General features: G+C 48.9%; 2 protein-coding genes across 5 annotated transcripts in view; one reads left to right on the top strand and one right to left on the bottom strand.

Annotated features, from left to right (window-relative positions):
• The first annotated feature begins 326 nt into the window (after positions 1-326).
• The window catches only part of NADSYN1 (NAD synthetase 1), an 83,300-nt gene continuing 63,150 nt past the window's right edge, over positions 327-20,476 (top strand). The window contains exons 1-4 of one of the 4 annotated variants that reach the window (XM_068122849.2): positions 327-408; positions 10,502-10,605; positions 13,244-13,304; positions 15,952-16,068. In XM_068122849.2, the coding sequence (XP_067978950.2) occupies positions 10,521-10,605; positions 13,244-13,304; positions 15,952-16,068 (263 nt within the window). In that variant the 5' untranslated portion in view covers positions 327-408; positions 10,502-10,520. Of the gene's footprint in view, positions 409-10,056; positions 10,411-10,482; positions 10,606-13,243; positions 13,305-15,951; positions 16,069-20,476 lie in introns of those variants that run through there. The other 3 variants (XM_068122852.2, XM_068122850.2, XM_078782232.1) reach the window with 3 other exon arrangements.
• On the bottom strand, positions 6,410-8,483 carry LOC144893001 (uncharacterized). Its single transcript, XM_078782233.1, has 2 exons — positions 7,167-8,483; positions 6,410-6,844 (listed from the first exon to the last, which is right to left on the bottom strand). Exons 1-2 carry the CDS (start codon positions 8,334-8,336, stop codon positions 6,551-6,553), a joined length of 1,464 nt encoding a protein of 487 aa, XP_078638359.1. The 5' UTR covers positions 8,337-8,483; the 3' UTR covers positions 6,410-6,550.

Genomic DNA, 20,476 nt, shown 5'->3' with positions numbered 1-20,476 from the left:
AAGCTTTTATTCTTATTCTTAAATGATGTTTTTCTCCTCTAATTCCGAGATATATCAAAATTAATTCTCTGACACTTAGGGCCTACTTTCTTTTTCATTTATTGTTTTGGGGAGAGGGGATGTTAAACAAAACGTATTATTCCAACTTGACCCACGGCGGGAGTATGCGCTCTGCTGAGTGGCGTTCTTGTTGATTGTTTAAAGATATAAAATGTCAAATTAAAGGAGCCATGCAGGTGTTGTTTAAGCAGGTATTATTATTATGACTTCCTGTGGTGGCTGGGCGTTTACTTGGCATTCTTGCACGTCCGCCTTCTTCCCGCCATACCGTTTTGTCCGCGACGAGCAAAAGAATTGATCGGCTCCGTTTTCGATGTTTTCTCTTTAATACCGGACCCTTGGATAGAGGTGTTGTGGAAATCAACCAGATTTACAACGTGTTCCATATGTATGGTTTAATCTCAATCAGATCTGTACATCATTCTGTAAAGTACATCAAGCAACATACATGTCAGGATCTAGGCATCATATGAGAAAGATTGAATATATCAGTCAATGCAAGCAAACCTAGAATATAGGCGGGTACGTACCATTCAATTCTACATGGCATTGTATAATGATGTCGCAGGAGTGGCCTCGAGTCGCGGACGTCCGAGGTCTTATAGACACCGCCCAGCGGTTTAAGGGAGAACCAAACCTGGGTTCAACTTTGGTACAATTTCATCACATTCTCCCCACCGTTAGAACTATACTGCCGCTAGGCAGGAAGCGAGTGCGCGTCAGCATTAATGGATTGAGGAAGTCATCATTTTATTATTGGGGTGTTAAAGACATATTTCCCTATAAAGTCAGTCGGTCCTTCCATAGCGGTCAGGGTGGCGAAATTACCCTGCCAACACAGGGTCGGAAACTACCGGGTACGACATCCCCAAGCCCGGAGTCCCCCCTGCTTCGGAGTAGCCGCTGGAGGCAGGTGTCGGAGGGGCACCTCAGTGCCTTCACTGCTTCAGGCGGGGGTGTATCAGGCGAAGGGAGGGACGGTCACGTGGGTCACAATAGTCTAGTCTTACAGCGGGGTCGTCGGCACAGTAGCTAGATAGGATACGTTGTACCTTGGCGAAGAGCGAATGTCCATTCGTCGCAATGCAACACATGTGTAAATCAGTAAGCCTCTTTACAGTAAGCTGTAACCGTAAGTAAGGTTACATGACAGGAGGCCATTACAGTAAGTCCATTGCAGTCGGTACCTGCCTAGGCTCCCAAGGGTACATGATCGATCCATGTTAGGTCCATGTCATGGAATTACAGTAAGCAAGTACAGTAAAGAATTACAGTAAGCTGTAACAGTAAGTAAGATGACATGACAGGAGGCCATTACAGTAAGTCCATTGCAGTCGGTACCTGCCTAGGCTCCCAAGGGTACATGATCGATCCATGTTAGGTCCATGTCATGGAATTGCCAAGGGAGAGAATCGATGAGAGCCATAACGAGAGTTACTCGACACCGGCAGCGGCCCTGTTGAATCACGAGACTCGAGCGTCCTCTGACGGCAGCTCATACGCATTACAAACTCTTGTTTCGGCACGTGAATCTACCGTTGGCAGCGATCCTTCGCACGAGACACGAGCGGCCTCTGAAGGCTGCCTGGACGACCGGCATGGCTGATTACGACGACACACAAAACGACCGGAACGCGCCTCCCCAGCGGAGCGTGCAGAACCTCCGGGATGCATACGGCAATCCTGTCCTGCTGTACAGCGCGCGGAGGATCGGAGAAGATCGGCTATACCGGCTACCGAGAGGATGCCCCGGATGGAAGGATTGTCCCATTCAAAGCGAATTGAATTGTCCCATTCACAAACCGAGAGAGAGTCCCGGCTGGACAAACCTTGTTTGTCCCAGCGTTGTCCCGGATGGATTGTCTAGATGTCGAGATGATTGTCATGCTAGATGTCCCGGATGGATTGGCCATCCACGGATGTCCGACCGATCCATCCATTCAACGCCTTCATTGCATGGCACGGATCCAGCCGGACCGCGGATGGATCGACCATCCACGGACGCAAAGACTCAGAGACCCAAAGACAGCCATCGCCCCGGATGGACTGTCCATCCATGCTAGATGTCCCGGATGGATTGACCATCCACGGATGTCCGACCAATCCATCCATTCAATGCCTTCATTGAATTGACCATCCACGGATGTCCGACCAATCCATCCATTCAACGCCTTCATTGAATGGCTCGGATCGACCATCCATGGACTCAAAGACTCACTCAAAGACACAAAGACTCACTCAAAGACACAAAGACATCCATGGACGTCATCCTGGGTCCCCACAAGGGGCGAGGTGGGAGTCGTTATACCGGACGGCATCCGGGCGAGCAACAATAACCTCCTGGGATCCCACCCCCCCCACCGAGGTTGCAGCAGCGCGCTGCATACCGAAGTCAGACGACCTTCACAGTCTGGGTCAGTCTGAGTCACAGTCAGTCTGGGGCAGAGGGAAAATGGAATCAGACGAGGCGTCTCGCAGTCTCGAAATGTGCGTGGATACGAGCCAAGAGCTCTGTCCGATAAACAACAAGCCCAGAGTCAAGGGCGAGCAGGCAGTACGGTGCCCCCGTTACTTGCGCAGGTGACAAGGGAGTCGGGCGCGACGCTCAATGTCACCATTTCACGAGGTCACCGTGTACTCCCTAAACGGCGCGGGCGCGCGACCTTGAGGTAGCGCCGCGTTATGTAGTTTACGTCGTTTACGTAAAGGACATTTGGTACGTAGTTTACCAAGGTACATGGAAATGTAAACGAATCCCCGATGAGATCGCGTGAAGCACACAATTACGTTAATGACGCCGTAGAGCAAACGTGTGATTAGTCGGTGACGTCATCAATTGGTTCGGGCACGTGCGGTTCATTGGCGAAACCGAAAGTCGTCCTCGGCCTGTCGAGCCAGCGTGGCACGCTGAGACGAGACGCACGCACGAGACGCACGAGACGCACGAGAGGCCTGAAGTAGCGTCTTGTTCGATGGCTTTCGGGCAGGGTTTGTCCGGGGTTGAAGCGGGGGAATAGCGGCAGCAGTGCGGTAGTTATCAACGGTATCTAGCATGATACGATACATCACGCCAACACAAATCACATTTCACAAATCACATTTCACAAATCCCCGAGTGCCGTGAACCCCTTAGAACCCTTTAAGATTGTTTATTAAGGTTATGACAGCGGAAGAAGATGAAAGTTTAGGAAGACCATGCTCGGCGAGTCCCCGAGTGGAGCCAAACGAGCCTCACGCGTTGAGGCGAGTCCGGGCAGCGGTGTTCGCCGGCCTCGCTGAGAAGCCATGCGTAGGTGGGATTCCGACCAGCAGCAACGGGGCCACAGAGTAGTGCCAGCAAGGGGAATCGCATGCGCTTCGTGTGAAGAAGGGGTCCATCCAGCGAAGATGCGGCGCGCGCGACTGGCGCGTCGTGCCTAGTGAGGATGCCATCCAGCGATGGTGCAGCGCGTGATTTGTGCGTGAGGAGGTGATTCCGGCGAGCAGCGATAGGAATCGCCGGCCTCGCCGAGTAGGGCCCGCGAAGGGAGCAACGTGCGGCTTCGCGGCGAGGAGGTGATTCCGAGCAGCGATCGGAATCGTGGGCCTCCCAGAGTATTAGCACGCGATGGGTGCAGTGCACGACAATTTGCGCGGAGGAGGTGATTCCACCGAGCAGCCGGAGTGAGCCGGCCGTGTGAGGCACAGCGTGATTCCGACGAGCAGTGCGCGATTCGCGCGGAGGAGGTGGTTCCACCGAGCAGCGAGGGGATTCGCGTGGAGGAGGTGATTCCACCGAGCAGCCGGAGTGAGCCGGCCGTGTGCGGCACGGCGTGATTCCGACGAGCAGTGCGCGATTCGCGCGGAGGAGGTGGTTCCTCCGAGAAGCGAGTGGTCAGGGTGAGCCGGCCGTGTGAGGCATGGCGTGATTCCGACGAGCAGTGCGCGATTCGCGCGGAGGAGATGGTTCCACCGAGAAGCGAGTGGTCAGGGTGAGCCGGCCGTGTGAGGCACGGTGTGATTCCGACGAGCAGTGCGCGATTCACGCGGAGGAGATGGTTCCACCGCGAAGCGAGTGGTCAGGGTGAGCCGGCCGTGTGAGGCACGGCGTGATCCCGACGAGCAGTGCGCGATCCGCGCGGAGGAGGCGATTCCACCGAGCAGCGAGTGGTCGGAGTGTGCCGGCCCACGCGGAGGAGGCGATTCCACCGAGCAGCGAGTGGAAGGAGTGTCCGGCCCGTGCGGAGGAGGCGATTCCACCGAGTAGCGAGTGGTCGGAGTGTGCCGGCCGTGTGGAGGCATGGCCGACATGGGAGTCGTGATCACTCGCGTGGGAATCTCATCTCGGGCCGAGGCACGCAAATCTAGGATGATTCTCTCGGACGGAGCCGTTAGCGTTTCGAGCAACCGAGGCTAGACTCGTACCTTCGGCGCCAAGCGGGTCCGTCGTTCCGACGGGGTTGCGGCCCAGGACATTTCCCAGTGGCCTCCTTCAGCAGGCGCCTTGCCGGAGTCCGTCATGCCTGCTCCAGCGTCCGGGCCCCAGGAGAGCAGTTCGCGCTTTGACGGCGCGGTTCCGCAAAATGCTTGCGCTTCCGGTCCCGTCGAGGTAGACCGGCAGCGAGAGTCGGCGGAGCTCCGTGGCTGGAGCTGGCTCGATGGGCTCTCAGCTGGTCATTCCTCTCCGAGGTGGGCCGCGCAGGAGCACGGAGAATGTCGGGAAACGCTCGTCTGAGATCAGCGTTCATCCGGCCATCGCCAGACTCGTGTCCCACCATTCCCGAAGATCATGATTGAGATTAAGTGTTGTGGAAATCAACCAGATTTACAACGTGTTCCATATGTATGATTTAATCTCAATCAGATCTGTACATCATTCTGTAAAGTACATCAAGCAACATACATGTCAGGATCTAGGCATCATATGAGAAAGATTGAATATATCAGTCAATGCAAGCAAACCTAGAATATAGGCGGGTACGTACCATTCAATTCTACATGGCATTGTATAATGATGTCGCAGGAGTGGCCTTGAGTCGCGGACGTCCGAGGTCTTATAGACACCGCCCAGCGGTTTAAGGGAGCACCAAACCTGGGTTCAACTTTGGTACAATTTCATCACAAGAGGTAAGCTGAATCTCTATCTATTGTTGAACCTCTTGTCTTGAAGTAACTTTAGGCAAATTATTGTATTGTGTGGATCGGTGGATGCAAATGTATCATAGTAGGTTTTTGGCGCCAAAATTAATGGCACGTACTGAATGGCTGTATTTTTCCTTTTCAGTTTTTACGTGAATTAAAGACACGCTTTTTGAAACCAAGACAAGTCTCGTGACCCCTGAGGATTATAGACATAAAGTGCGATAACCGCCACAGGAGGAAATAGCATAACTGAGTCAAATGGAGAAGTGCAAAATCTGCAAGATCCGAAATCTTCTAGGCCATGGGCCACATATGGTCCACAAGCATCCCCCCCACCTCTAAACCAAACCAACTTTTTTTGAAGCCCAGAGGCATACTAAACACGATTCCAAATGTTACCAAGAAAAATTTAGGGATGCAATGCCCATTTCGGCTCAACAAAGTAGGGTACCCTCATAATTATGCCGACGCTCTCCGACGTCGACCGAACTTTGACTACTGATTATAATCTTCCACCAGAGGCCTCAAATAGCTCCTATTTCAATATATGATATACCAAATGAAAGATTATGAGCTGTTCTTTTTGAATATGTGGTAAATGAAACTATTGGGACAACTAGTTAAATAAACAGCTCTGCGGAACACAATAATTCAACCCGCGACTGCTTCTTCAATGAAATATTGGTATTTATTTCACAATCAGATTTTTTAACATTTATTTACATGGAAACTTTTCAATGTTGTATTAATCTCTTCATCGTGTATTACATTTGCTTTCAGGCGATACCTTCATATTTTTTCTAACAAGAGCCAATCTGAAATAACAGCCATTTGAATGTTTTAGATTCAACGTTGTGGAACGTTAACATGTACTATATTAACAATCCAGTTGCACAGCAATACCTATATTACATAACGTTTTTATCTGCATATATACTAAACTGATTTTAAATTTCTTTTGTTGAGAATACAAGATACTAAGCAAACATGTTTATTTATTTTAATCAATAGTTGTGACTCTATCCAATATGGCCATCACATAGTGCCAAAAATCGCTTAACCCTCAAAGCTTTGACAAAGAGAATGTACACATATTCTGCTAAACATGTTTGTTACACACACAATACTAAAAAAACCACACACACACACACCCCTAAACACACACACCTACACACACACACACACACACACACACCCACCAATAAGCCGTTTGCCCGGGTGTGGTGCCCACAGCCATCGGCGGTCACAGACACACAGACATTTCATTTTGAATTATACATATCAAATATAACATAAAACACAGGAACACATCTGGTTAATCAATTACATTATAGACAAATTTGAAACATGGATAAACATGATTTAGTGTTCATTCTATGTCACTGTCTGTTTCATCTCCATCCAGGGTACTACTGTTCTCAGCCATGAGTGCATCATCATCATCATCGTCGTCGTCGTCGTTATCGTCGTCGTTGACTGTACCAGGAGCAACGGTACGGGCTAGATCCGAGAGTTGTGCAGGCAACATAGTTCCGTCATACCACAGAGGTTCGAGATGCTCGTCTGTTTGTGTCCATCCGTGGCCATTGTGTGCCAGCGGAACATCAGGTTTAGGGATATGTGCTCGTTTCCAGATTCCCACTTGATAGTTGACTCGCGCAATGTGCTGAAGCAAGCTTCTTCTACAGGGAGGTAAAGTGGCCAGTCATATCATTAAGCAATTGGTCAAAGTTGTCGAATTCTGAGTGAAATACACTGGGTGCTGTGGGTGACCTTACGATCTGACTTGACAGCATTGAGGATGTTTCAGTCACAGCCTCAGCCAATGCTGTCTCGAGCTCCAAAGAAAAGCTGTAACTCTCACAATGACCAAGACGATTTAAGAGTGTTACTAGCTTCTCACTCCGAAACAGGTGCCGAATAGTCATACACAGAAGTATGTGCTTTGGGTGCTTCCATGATCCATTTGTTGCCGCTCGACAGAGGTCTTGACCTATTGACTGAACAAGTCTATGAACTCTTGCTGATGTATGAACTGCTTTGCCAGTTATCGCATAGAGTAAGAAACGTTCAATTTCTGCTGGAATTACTATCTGGTTGTTGGTAAGGTCTTGAGCTGTTGGTGGCCATTTGACCTCTGTAGAGTTATTGTATGCCTCTTGTATTGACTGGTGCATTTGTGTGCCGACAAGTGCAACTGTGTCTTCTGAAGCTAATTGATAGGCTTTTCGAACAGCTGAATCGACATTAATTTGAGTATTGTATACCAAGTATGATTGGAAATCTCCCATTTGACAAAATCCCAGGCTCCTTTGGTAAGCATCATATTTCTCGAGCTTCTTCTTGAGGTTGGTGCTCCTGAAGTTGGGATTCGGGTGTGGACTGTCCTGAAGCCTATTGGTGTAGACCTTCAGCAAGACAGATAGCTTCATAATTTTCTTCTCAGCAATAATTTCTTTGTCAACCACTTTTGTCACTTCTGCCATTGCCATCTGGTGAGCTTTTTCTACTTCACGCTGTCTCTCTTGTTCATCAAGTCGATCACTTCGCCATTTTTCAGGGTTCTGTGTGTATCTGTTTCGACATGACCTGTGAAACTTTGCTTCACATGCAAAGAGGTCATGCCCCCTGATGCGTAAAAGGAGAGTTTCATCATTTCGCACCTCTGCTACATCAATGACATGTTTCCAGCCTTCCCGTTCAAAGTCTATGAGGCCTTCGGTTGTCCAGCTGCCTTGGATTTTTACTTTCTTTCTTGCTTCTGATCTGCAGAAGATACAATCAGCATGGAAGATAATGTGATCACTAGATGATCGGCGGGTTGATCGGGATTCTGGCAAAGATGATGTTTCTGCTTCTTTTAAGCGGTTCAGATTCATCGTAAAACGTTGATAGCATTCCCGGTGAAAACCATGCACTTCTTCAATAATGTCAGGTAGTTTTCTGCATGATTCTTCAAGTCGATAGGGTGAATCTTGAGGTTCAGCCATTCTTCTACGCTTGATCTCCTTCAACTTTTCCATCTTCAGTTCCGGATCCTTTACATTCGTCATCAGCTGTATTGGTCCATACTTCAGCCCTGGTACGTGTATGATGCAAATGGGTTCCGTGTCAGATGTACAATGCTTTCGCTTCTTGTGGGATGTCGAAGCCATGGTTAGATGCACGGTTCTCCAAGTATAGATGTCAGCATCGCAGTCTAAGTCCTACTCGCATCTGAAAGTACACATAAAATAAGAATTAAAAAAGCAGTTACTATTTTGCTTAAGTTAATAACAGGGGTTATTTATCCATATATCAAGATATCCATTATTTATAATTAGTATAATCTGCAAATAGAAAACTTAAATATGTAAATTGACAGCAGTTAAACTTAATTAATTCAAATGGTTGTTGCCTGTTTTCTTCCATATTGAGGAGAGATCTTAACTATGTATTTAAAACATTCATTTGTGGAAAATGAATCTGAAATGCAACTAAAATAGGCATGGGTTACATATTCATTTATTTTAGTGACAATCCCCATAGTTGTAGGAGAGGGCACTGTCATGTCACTTTTGGTGGCAAATTTGGATTTTGCTAGCTAGTGACAATTTTTCTTGTGATCTAAAAAGTGAATCAATTAATTACAATGCATATAAAAACATTACGGGATCATGCCGATGGGTATTGCCTGCATAACTGGATTCAATATAGTGCATGTTAACGTTCCACAACGTTGAATCTAAAACATTCAAATGGCTGTTATTTCAGATTGGCTCTTGTTAGAAAAAATATGAAGGTATCGCCTGAAAGCAAATGTAATACACGATGAAGAGATTAATACAACATTGAAAAGTTTCCATGTAAATAAATGTTAAAAAATCTGATTGTGAAATAAATACCAATATTTCATTGAAGAAGCAGTCGCGGGTTGAATTATTGTGTTCCGCAGAGCTGTTTATTTAACTAGTTGTCCCAATAGTTTCATTTACCACATATTCAAAAAGAACAGCTCATAATCTTTCATTTGGTATATCATATATTGAAATAGGAGCTATTTGAGGCCTCTGGTGGAAGATTATAATCAGTAGTCAAAGTTCGGTCGACGTCGGAGAGCGTCGGCATAATTATGAGGGTACCCTACTTTGTTGAGCCGAAATGGGCATTGCATCCCTAAATTTTTCTTGGTAACATTTGGAATCGTGTTTAGTATGCCTCTGGGCTTCAAAAAAAGTTGGTTTGGTTTAGAGGTGGGGGGGATGCTCGTGGACCATATGTGGCCCATGCCCTATTCCCTTGTGATAGAAAACATGAACCATAACCACTCGAGGCTCCATAATAATAATGACGTCACAGTGTGCAGAGCAATCCATAGGCATATCTGCAAAAGTTTTCATATCCCAGTCCCAGAAAAGTAATGTAACAAGGGTTATACTAGGTGGTTTGCCATTGCCTTCCCGGCAGTAGTTAGGGCAGGAATTTGGAATTTGTTCAGGGTGCCGGAGATAGCTCGCCGACTCTTCGCGAAGGCCAACGGGGGTCTTCGTCCACCAACTAATGCCAACATATGAGACGCCCGGGTTCACGTCGATCCGAGAGACAGCACACACGGACTGGTGAGTGGTGAATAATCCTACCTGTGAAACTCCAGGGCGGCAGTTTATAGCAGGTCGGGATTCAAACCCAGGTTAGAGACAGTTTCGAGCCGAGCGAGCGTGCACCTCCATGGCTCTCGGGCATCCGGCCAACCCGCATAATTGATAAATTGTCACATTTGACCTCATGTGACCCTTTTGACCTTGAAAATGACCTTCAACGTCCGAATCGGAGGTCGGATACGGCCACGCCCACATCATGTGAGACATGCCACGCCCTATAAAACTACGTATTAACATAAAAAGGGTGTCCTTTGAAAAAATTAAAAACCTTTTCAGGTTTGCGTACGTATTACATAGATGGCCACAAACACGGAATTGGGGAATACGTTAATTGTCGTTGTTCAAAACGATCGTCATTAAAACAAGTGTTAAAATATTGAGAGGAAAAAGTCACTTATTGTGAACAAATTAAACCGTTAAAACAGTCAAACGTAACAAGTTGATGGTCTGTCCGCAATAAGGCGACGAAAGTGCAGGCTGGAATCGGCGGATTGCTTCACTGCAAACGATGGACATGTATTTGTGAGACAAACACGTGGTTAATGTCTCCCGTGCGCATCTCGATTGTTTCGGGAACAGCAACCAGGAGGTAAGGATATCTGTTTGGGAATGGACGAACGAGTAGGAAAATGACATGATCGTTTACATCGTGACTCGTCAGTGTTACGTGTGTCTCGCAGGACGGAGTGACCGGATACCATGTGCAGTCACACGACCCTCGCGTGCTGTGTGCTAAACCAATGGGCGCTCGAGTTTACCGGAAACCTCAGTCGGATCCTTCACAGTCAGTCCCCGTGCGGCGTGAATGGAATCCCCCTGCGCCCCTCAGTGCGAGTCCCCCTGCGCCCCTCAGTGCGAGTCCCCCTGCGCCCCTCAGTGCGAGTCCCCCTGCGGCCCTCATTGCGAGTTCCCCTGCGCCCCTCAGTGCGAGGTCCCCTGCGCCCCTCAGTGCGAGTCTCCCTGCGCCCCTTCAGTGCGAGTCCCCCTGCGCCCCTTCAGTGCGAGGCCCCCTGCTCCCCTCAGTGCGAGTCCCCCTGCGCCCCTTCAGTGCGAGGCCCCCTGCGCCCCTCAGTGCGAGTCCTCCTGCGCTCCTCAGTGCGAGTCCCCCTGCGCCCCTCAATGCGAGTCCCCCTGCGCCCCTCAGTGCGAGTCCCCCTGCGCCCCTCAGTGCGAGTCCCACTGCGCCCCTCAGTGCGAGTCCCGCTGCACCTCCTCAGTGCGAGGCCCCCTCCACCCCCTCAGTGCGAGTCCCCCTACACCTCCTCAGTGCGAGGCCCCCTCCACCCCCTCAGTGCGAGTCCCCCTGCACCCCTCAGTGCGAGGCCCCCTCCGCCCCTCAGTGCGAGTCCCCCTGCGCCCCTCAGTGCGAGGCCCCCTGCGCCCCTCAGTGCGAGTCCCCCTGCGCCCCTCAGTGCGAGTCCCGCTGCACCTCCTCAGTGCGAGGCCCCTCCACCCCTCAGTGCGAGTCCCCCTACACCTCAGTGCGAGGCCCCCTCCACCCCCTCAGTGCGAGTCCCCCTGCACCCCTCAGTGCGAGGCCCCCTCCGCCCCTCAGTGCGAGTCCCCCTGCGCCCCTCAGTGCGAGTCCCCCTGCGCCCCTCAGTGCGAGTCCCCCTGCGCCCCTCAGTGCGAGTCCCCCTGCGCCCCTCAGTGCGAGTCCCCCTGCGCCCCTCAGTGCGAGTCCCCCTGCGCCCCTCAGTGCGAGGCCCCCTGCGCCCCTCAGTGCGAGTCCCCCTGCGCCCCTCAGTGCGAGTCCCCCTGCGCTCCTCAGTGCGAGTCCCCCTGCGCCCCTCAGTGCGAGTCCCCCTGCGCGAGTCCCCCTGCGCCCCTCAGTGCGAGTCCCCCTGCGCCCCTCAGTGCGAGTCCCCCTGCGCCCCTCAGTGCAAGTCCCCTTGCGCCCCTCAGTGCGAGTCCCCCTGCGCCCCTCAGTGCGAGGCCCCCTGCGCCCCTCAGTGCGAGTCCTCCTGCGCCCCTCAGTGCGAGGCCCCCTGCGCCCCTCAGTGCGAGGCCCCCTGCGCCCCTCAGTGCGAGTCCCACTGCGGTCCTCAGTGCGAGTCCCGCTGCACCTCCTCAGTGCGAGTCCCCCTGCACCTCCTCAGTGTGAGTCCCCCTGCCCCTCCTCAGTGCGAGTCCCCCTGCACCCCTCAGTGCGAGTCCCCCTGCACCCCTCAGTGCAAGGCCCCCTGCACTCCTCAGTGCGAGTCCCCCTGCGCCCCTCAGTGCGAGTCCCCCTGCGCCCCTCAGTGCGAGTCCCCCTGCGCCCCTCAGTGCGAGTCCCCCTGCGCCCCTCAGTGCGAGTCCCCCTGCGCCCCTCAGTGCGAGTCCCCCTGCGCCCCTCAGTGCGAGTCCCCCTGCGCCCCTCAGTGCGAGTCCCCCTGCGCCCCTCAGTGCGAGTCCCCCTGCGCTGCTCAGTGCTAGTCCCCCTGCGACCCCCAGTGCGAGTGCCGCTGCGCCCCTCAGTGCGAGTGCCCCTGCGCCCCTCAGTGCGAGTCCCCCTGCGCCTCCTCAGTGCGAGCCCCCCTGCGGCTCCTCAGTGCGAGGCCCCCTGCGACCTCAGTGCGAGTCCCCCTGCGCCTTCTCAGTGTGAGTCCCCTTGCGTCCTCAGTGCGAGTTCCCCTGCGCTCCTCAGTGTGAGACCCCCTGCGTCTTCTCATTGCGAGTCCCCCTGCGCCTTCTCAGTGTGAGACCCCCTGCGTCTTCTCATTGCGATTCCCCCTGCGCCTTCTCAGTGCGAGTTCCCCTGCGCCCCTCAGTGCGAGTCCCCCTGCGCCCCTCAGTGCGAGTCCCCCTGCGCCCCTCAGTGCGAGTCCCCCTGCGCCCCTCAGTGCGAGTCCCCCTGCGCCCCTCAGTGCGAGTCCCCCTGCGCCCCTCAGTGCGAGTCCCCCTGCGCCCCTCAGTGCGAGTCCCCCTGCGCCCCCTCAGTGCGAGTCCCCCTGCGCCCCTCAGTGCGAGTCCCCCTGCGCCCCTCAGTGCGAGTCCCCCTGCGCCCCTCAGTGCGAGTCCCCCTGCGCCCATCAGTGCGAGTCCCCCTGCGCCCCCTCAGTGCGAGACCCCCTGCGCCCCCTCAGTGCGAGTCCCCCTGCGCCCCTCAGTGCGAGTCCCCCTGCGCCCCCTCAGTGCGAGTCACCCTGCGCCCCCTCAGTGCGAGGCCCCCTGCGCCCATCAGTGCGAGTCCCCCTGATCCCCCTCAGTGTGAGTCCCCCTGCGCCCCTTAGTGCGAGTCCCCCTGTGCCCCTCAGTGTGAGTCCCCCTGTGTCCCTCAGTGTGAGTTCCCTTGCACCCCTCAGTGCTAGTCCTGTGCACCTCGATGCCAGTCCCCCTGCGCCCCTTTCCAGCCTCCTCCACCTGCACCCTTTGTGAGTAGCTGGGGCAGCGAGTTCCCCATGCACAATATGCTTACGGGGGGTTGTGTTGTTTTTCAGGTATCGAGATTGCTAAAGAAAAAGGTGCAAAGTATCGACTTGGACCAGAACTAGAGATCTGGTAAACTCTCTCTCATTGAGCACCTTTTTCTTTTCTTTTACACTTGGAAAAGGCAACTGTCCCCAGTCACTGTAAAAGGAAACAATTTCTTTTTTGGCAACCGAATTTAGAAACTCATACCCAGGTGTACCCTTGGGGTTCCCTTCGTATGCATACGAAGTTTCAGGTTTCTAGCTGTCATCATCGTGGAGCTGTGTGACTGACGAACACACACTGGCTATTTTATTAGTTTAGATTAATCTTCGGTTCGTAGTCGATAGAGTACCTACATAAATCACATACAGGAGAAAGACATTTCTCTACATCAGTGTACTTTTTACATGCATTAAAAGGACATTGGGAGACAACAAACAAACACACATTGTATGGGATTTGACACCTGGGTTTCCTACATCATGTGACAAGTATTCAGACGGGAAAGTCAAAAGTGATTTCAGATCACATTGCAACAAAGAAGACAAAAACTTGTGATTGTCTTGCATGGCCAATCATTATGAGCTTAAAGGGCAGATCCGGGGATGCAGCCACAATATTTCAAAAAGGATTTGCGGGTGAGTGAGGTTGCCAACATTGCCTGTCAAATAGTGGAATTATTTATAAAATAAGATAGTGGCAGTACACCTGGCGCTCACCTGGTGGAATAAACAGTATACTGCACCGACTAAAGGTATTTTAAACCAATTTGAATAGTTGCTAGAAGACAGGGCATCATGTAGAATCATAACAACATAATCATAAGACTTTAAACAAGCAAACAAAAAAATACCTATTTTCGGGGGAAACACCTATCCCCTCCCATCCCATTCTGTACACCTCCTCAGACCCCAATTTTTCCAATGCTTTGAACAAACATTGGTACATCAGGGATGATGAAGGTTGTGGTGAAGTGTCATCAAAATTGTGTGTGTAGGTTCTGAGAAAAAAAGCAAATACTTATTTTGGGGGGCAAGCTCCTCCATACACCACTGTCGATCCTGATTTTTTTTTAAAAATGCCAGGAACAAGCTTTCGTACAACACGGGTGATTAAAGTTGTGGTCAAGTTTCATCAGAATTGCGTGTGTAGTTTCTGAGAAGAAAGAAAATTCCTATTTTCGGGGGCAACCCACCCCTTCCGCTCCCCTCCCCCGTAGACCCCTAAAGGGGTAGATTTTTTTTTAATGCCGTGAACAAATTTTGGTACATCATTGATGGTGAAAGTTGTGGTGAAGTTTCATCGAAATAGTGTGTGTAGTTTCAGAGAAAAGAGCAAATATCTATTTTGGGGGGTCAAACCTGGATGCACTTTGACCCCCATTAGACCCCAATTTTTTTTTTCATGCCGTGAACAAACATTAGTCACAACACAACAAATATCATTTGTGCCAAATTTGGTCGCAATCCCATCAGCGGTTTCGGAGAAGAAGTTTCAAGTGTTTACGGATGGACAGACGGACGGACGACGCGCCATTGCATAATATTCGTTCCAGGTGACCTAAAAATTATGGAGCAAATGGTCTCATTATGGACATTACACACTCTGTACTATGACAAAGGACCCATGCCCCCTCAACCCTCTTCCACACATTTATGTCTGGGCCAGGAGACAGAGGTCTCAAAGGTGAGCCGACTTGATATTTGTAGTCAACAAAAATAGTCACAGAGTCCAAAGGGGCTGCGAGCTATCTTTCCACTCTCAGGTTATTACCTCTGCCACCGAAAGTGGATGTATGATATGTTTTCACCCCTGTTTGTCTTTCTGTCTGAGCAGGATATCTCGATAAATAATGTACAGATTCGGACGAAACTTGGTAGACAGGTTGGAGTTTGACACGAATGAAATGATTCAATTTTGTTGAAAATCTGGATCCGGATACGATCATTTTTAACGTGATTCTTCACCATTGAGAGAGAGAGGGCCAAAAATGATATATAGAATGAAAGCTCAAAAAGTTATGGATGGATTCGGACGAAACTTGATCGACCGGTTGGGTGTGTGACACTGACAAATTGATTCGATTTTGGTGAAGATCAGGATCCAGATACTGTAATTTTTAAATTTTGTAAGTGACTTCACCATTTAGAGAGAGACGTCACCATCAAGTCTGTACCAACTGTTGTTAACTGCAGAGGTTGTGGAGACCTGCTTTTCACCCATTACTGTATTGGGTCTCTCATAAAGATGAGATTTCCAGTATAATTTTGATGGTTACAAATGAGGCACAGCGACCTCCATTGTCTCCCTGGAGCATTCTGCGCACACGAACAAGCAGAGCAGGACCAGGCTTGTTCGTATTGCATTGAGATCCCATAACTTTCTGGATCTCCCAACTTGTTTTCTAACCGCATGTTAGGCACACGCTTCATAAGATTTTTAAAATTGATGTGACAAGGCACAGAATGACTGACTGCTTCAACAAACCATCCTTTGGTCATTGAAAACCAGCTATGGTGTATTTAATATGTCCTTGTACAGTAGATAAAGGATGATAAGGTTTTCTTTTCTTCCTTTTTGTGGGTTTGTTGTATATTCATCAGCTTTTAAATTAATTTCTCTCCTTCGAAATAGAAGTTTGCCAACTGCAACTCCGGATGATGGATAAACAACACTTTTTCACAGCACACGTTTTGATTACTGCCGTCCGTACATGTTACCTTGTCTGTAACAGTGGCTATGGCTGCGGGGATCACTTCTTCGAGAACGACACGTGTCTTCACTCCTTTCAGGTTCTGGCCGAGCTTTTGCTGTCTCCAATCACTCAAAACATCATCTGTGATGTGGGCATGTAAGTTTTATTTTGATATAGCATATGCTGATTTTCATCCACCCTTGGGGGTAGGAGCACTCAGGTTACCTGTTAAATGAGCAAGTATCAGAGGTCCACAAAATATTAAAGTACAAATGAAGGTGATGAGGTGAGACTGCAAGTGTGTCAATCACAGTCTCTACTGAGATGCCCCTACTGCGATGCACTGCCAACTTTTTCCCCATACTTGAGCTAATCAGGGCCGGTGCAACGGTACTAGGCGCCCTCGGCAAACCTTCAGCTTTGTGGCTTTTAACTTTCGATTGACTTTCAAACCTTGAAAGAAATGTGCATTTGTATGAAAACGTTCTGCGCTTATATTTATAAAATAATTTTCAATCAAAAAGGTGAATCTGATACTGATTGTATGTTGTCATTGTTCTACACTTTTCACTGGATATGTACTCTAAGACATGCTCATGACAATGTGTAATATGGATCACGTGATGTCATACAGGGTGTCTCAAAATAGATGGAACCCATTAACATGATAATAATTTATTACTCAGACAAGAAACTCCAAAAAAGATTACATTTCCTGGAAGCTGATATGATAACAATTAAAAAACTGAAGATTTGAGGTCTCTAGCTCAAAGGATACATTTATTAGAGCACATGTTCCAAATGACCGCCTTTGCGCCTTAGACACACTTGAAGCCGACGAGCGAAGTTGTCAATCACCCTGACACACTCTTCCTTCCTGATGGCACGAATCTTCTGGGTGATGGCCACTTTCAGTTCAGAAATGGATTGAGGACGATTCTCATACACGTTGTCCTTCAAGAACCCCCGGAGATAAAAATCTGGGGGGTTCAGATCGGGTGAATGCGGAGACCACTCGGGTTCGCGGCGCCTGCTGATCAGCCGATCAGGGAATCGGTGGTCCAGCCACTCCATCGTGATGTTGGCTGTATGTGGAGTTGCCCCATCTTGTTGGAACCATTGCACATCTCGATTCACGCCACGACGTCTCCCAAGTCCCCTCCAGAACTTGTTGAGCACCACAATGTAACGCTCCTTTGTGACAGTGACTGCCTCCTCGTCTGCGTCTTCAAACCAAAACGGTCCAATTATGCCATGTTTTGAGATGGCCACCCAGGCCGTGCATTTCACAGAGTGCAAGGGCCTCTGAAGCACCTCGTCTGGGGCGTGTGTGCCCCAGAACACATTGTTCTTGCTATTGACATGCCCACAGAGCAAGAAGTGTGCTTCGTCGCTGAACCAAACATCATCAAGAAAGTCAGGATCCTCTTCGATCTTGTTCTCGAACCACCGGCACATCACAACAGGTTTTGCCATGTCAGCTGGTGTGAGTTTATGCTTGATCTGGATCTTGTATGGGTACAGCTGAAGATCCTTGATAAAGATTCTTTGCACTGACGCACGTGAAAGACCCAGCTCTTGGCTACGTCTTCGGTTGGACTTTTTCGGGCTCCTTCCGACAGAATGTCTCACCGCATTCACATTGTCAGGAGATCTTGCAGTCAGCTTCCTGCCAGAACTGGGTGTTTCTGCCTTCTTGTTGAGGTTGTTTACTGATCCAGTGGCTTGAAATTTGTGTGCCCAACTATAAATTTGGTTTTTCTGGGGATAGTTGTTGAAGTTGAACTTCCTGTGAAATTTTGCTTGCACCGTTTTGAATGATTTCGTCTCCAAATAAGTAGTGACGCAAAATATTTTTTCCTCCTTTGCCCAAGGCATTTTGATTGATAATTATTAACGCACAGGTTGTAAACCTGGTGCGTTATAGCGTTTGCCTGGGAATTTCTGTCTCTCCAAAAGTGAAGCTCCGTTTCTGTCGCTCAGATGTGTAGCCAGTTTCTGTCGCTCAGATGTGTAAACATGACGTCATCAAATCTATATTTAGGCTAACCATGGGCTACCCCTTTGGCTGGTACGCGGCCGCTCGCTAGTACATAATATAGGATATATTTGTTATCTATATTATAATAGCCGTAGATGATTCTGTCTGTCTGTCTGTCTATCTGTTGGGTGTCTGTCCGGGGTGTGGCTTACTCGGTTTGCAGAGTAGCTCCACCCATAGCTCCACCCATTCTGGGAGTGGCTATAAACAAATATCCACCATTTTATTAACTCGCATAGCTTTGAGTCCTGTTTTGTAGGCCCGTGGTGTCTTGCTCTCCCCCAGTTTTATTTCAAATCAAATTCGATAAATCATTTCATTTTTCACAGTCGCTAACATAGTTTTAGACTCGGTTGAAAAAAAACGGGAAGAAAATCCGATGAAAGTTGCCGTTTATAGAACGAAATGAATTCTCAAAGGCCTGTAACTTCAAGGCCATTGAGTCTCTCTCACGCCTTTATCTCCAATCTAACTCACCATATGATTTCATTTTTATCGATGGTTTTACTTTTAGACTCGGTGTCAGCAATAATTGAGAACAATCCACACACGCGGGAAAATGCAGAGATATATTTTTTAAAATCGCGTCATGGTGTATCATACACCGCCCAACATGACACCGCCGGCAATGTGTCGATATATATTAAAAATTCGCTTTTGCTTTTCCGTTATGATATATTACTATTTCGTTTGATGATAGTCGTCACAAAAACGTCAACAATGATGCCGACATATATTTCTTCGTTTTTATTTCATTCAACATATTAGCCGGAAGTAAAATATGTTTCAGGAAATTACCGAGAGATATTTCTTCGTTTTTTTTATTAGTTATGTGCGCATACACTTTAAATAGGTTTATTTGAAATCTTTAATTTTCCACAATATAATTTACTTGCCATTTATCATTTGATGATTACGAGACAAATTCCTCTTGAGGATCGTGACAATTCATGCGTTGCGTGGAAACTTCCATTTCCAAAATGAATGAGACGATCGATGAAGAACGACTCGGTGTCACCAACGCGGGAAAATGCAGAGATATATTTTTTAAAATACACCATATCACCGCACAACACCGCCCAACAGCCAACAAGTATCATACACCGCCCAACAGCCAACGAGTATCATACACCGCCCAACATGACACAGACAGCAACATGTCGACATTATCGCTTTTTCTTTAAACCGAGTGAACCGAGCCGAACCGAATACACCGCGTGAATTCACCGAGCGAATTTCAGCCAATTCCACCTATTTCTTCGTTTTTATTTTATTCGTTACCAGCAGAAGTACCCAGCGTTGCCGGGCGGGGGAGGGGGGAAGGGCACGTACACTTTAAACATGTATATACATGTGGGATGTGGGATATATACATGTGGGACATGTGTACGTGTGTGTACGTGTGTACGTGTGTGTGTGTGTGTGTGTGTGCGCGTGAATATGTGTGTGTGTGTATATATGTGTGTGTATGTGTATGTAGGCTAACCCCCGCTCTAGCAGGGAAAATGGCCTTAAAATGCATGTTGTTGTTGTATGTGTATATACATGTCTGTGTGTGTGTGTTTGTGTGTATATGTGTCTGTACGTGTGTGTGTGTGTGTCTGTTTTTGTGTGTGTGTGTGTGTGTGTGTGTGTGTGTGGAGATGTATATATGTGTATATATGTGTATATGTGGATACATATGTGTATACATATTTGCATATGTGCATATGTGTATATGTGTCTGTACGTGTGTGTGTGTGTGTGTGTGTGTGTGTGTGTGTGTGTGTGTGTGTGTGTGTGTGTGTGCATGTGTGTCGATGTACGTGTGTGTGTATGTGTATATGTGTGTGGGTGTATATGTGTGTGTGTGTGTATATGTAAACATGGGCCGGTGTGTGTGTAAAGTGTGAGGAGGTATTGGAGAGGAAAATGCAGAGATATATTTTTTTAAATCGCGCCATGATGATAAACGAAAATACACCGCCTAAAATAACAGTCGACATATCTATCTATAATTCCAGCAATCTCTGTGTGTACGTGTGTCTGTGTGTCTGTGTGTCTGTGTGTCTGTGTGTCTGTGTGTCTGTGTGTTTGTCTGTGACCGCTGTTTCTCGACAACCACGGGTCCGATATACTTGAAACTTGCCAGGTATATTGCTGGGGACCCGAGGATGTGCCTTTTCAAGGTTTTAAATTAATCGGACAAGTACTTACCGAGCTATGTCCAAAAAACGCTTCAACCAATCAGAGAGCAGCGAGCTATCACGTGTGCCGAACGTGGCGATCAGACTCTGCCTCGGACGGCACATTTGACAGCGTATTCATTTATTTCACGTTGGAAAACTATGTTGCCGTTAAACTATGTTTTAAAACGATTTCAAACTGCGATTAAATTAAAACGATTCATCGTAACTGCGATTTGCGAACTTCCGGCAGCCAATCACAGAACGCTTTGTTGCGTAGGCGTGGCCGATGTGAGACGAGCGGAGCTGAGCGCGTTACGAGCTGACCGCCATTACGGTACGTAATTCGATTTCTTAT

Source organism: Myxine glutinosa, chromosome 7, assembly GCF_964187855.1.
Source record: "Myxine glutinosa chromosome 7, kmMyxGlut1.1, whole genome shotgun sequence".
In the NCBI taxonomy this organism is placed as follows: Eukaryota; Metazoa; Chordata; class Myxini; order Myxiniformes; family Myxinidae; genus Myxine; species Myxine glutinosa.
Note: the sequence above shows the minus strand (reverse complement) of the source record. Positions and strands in the feature narration are given on the sequence as shown.

Bases quoted from the DNA above. Each gene is read 5' to 3' on its own strand.
- LOC144893001 (XM_078782233.1), bottom strand. From the start codon at position 8,336: ATGGCTTCGACATCCCACAAGAAGCGAAAGCATTGTACATCTGACACG. The intron at 6,845-7,166 runs CTCTGTCGAGCG...TTGCTTCAGCAC, and splicing joins TTCAGTCAATAGGTCAAGAC to ATTGCGCGAGTCAACTATCA.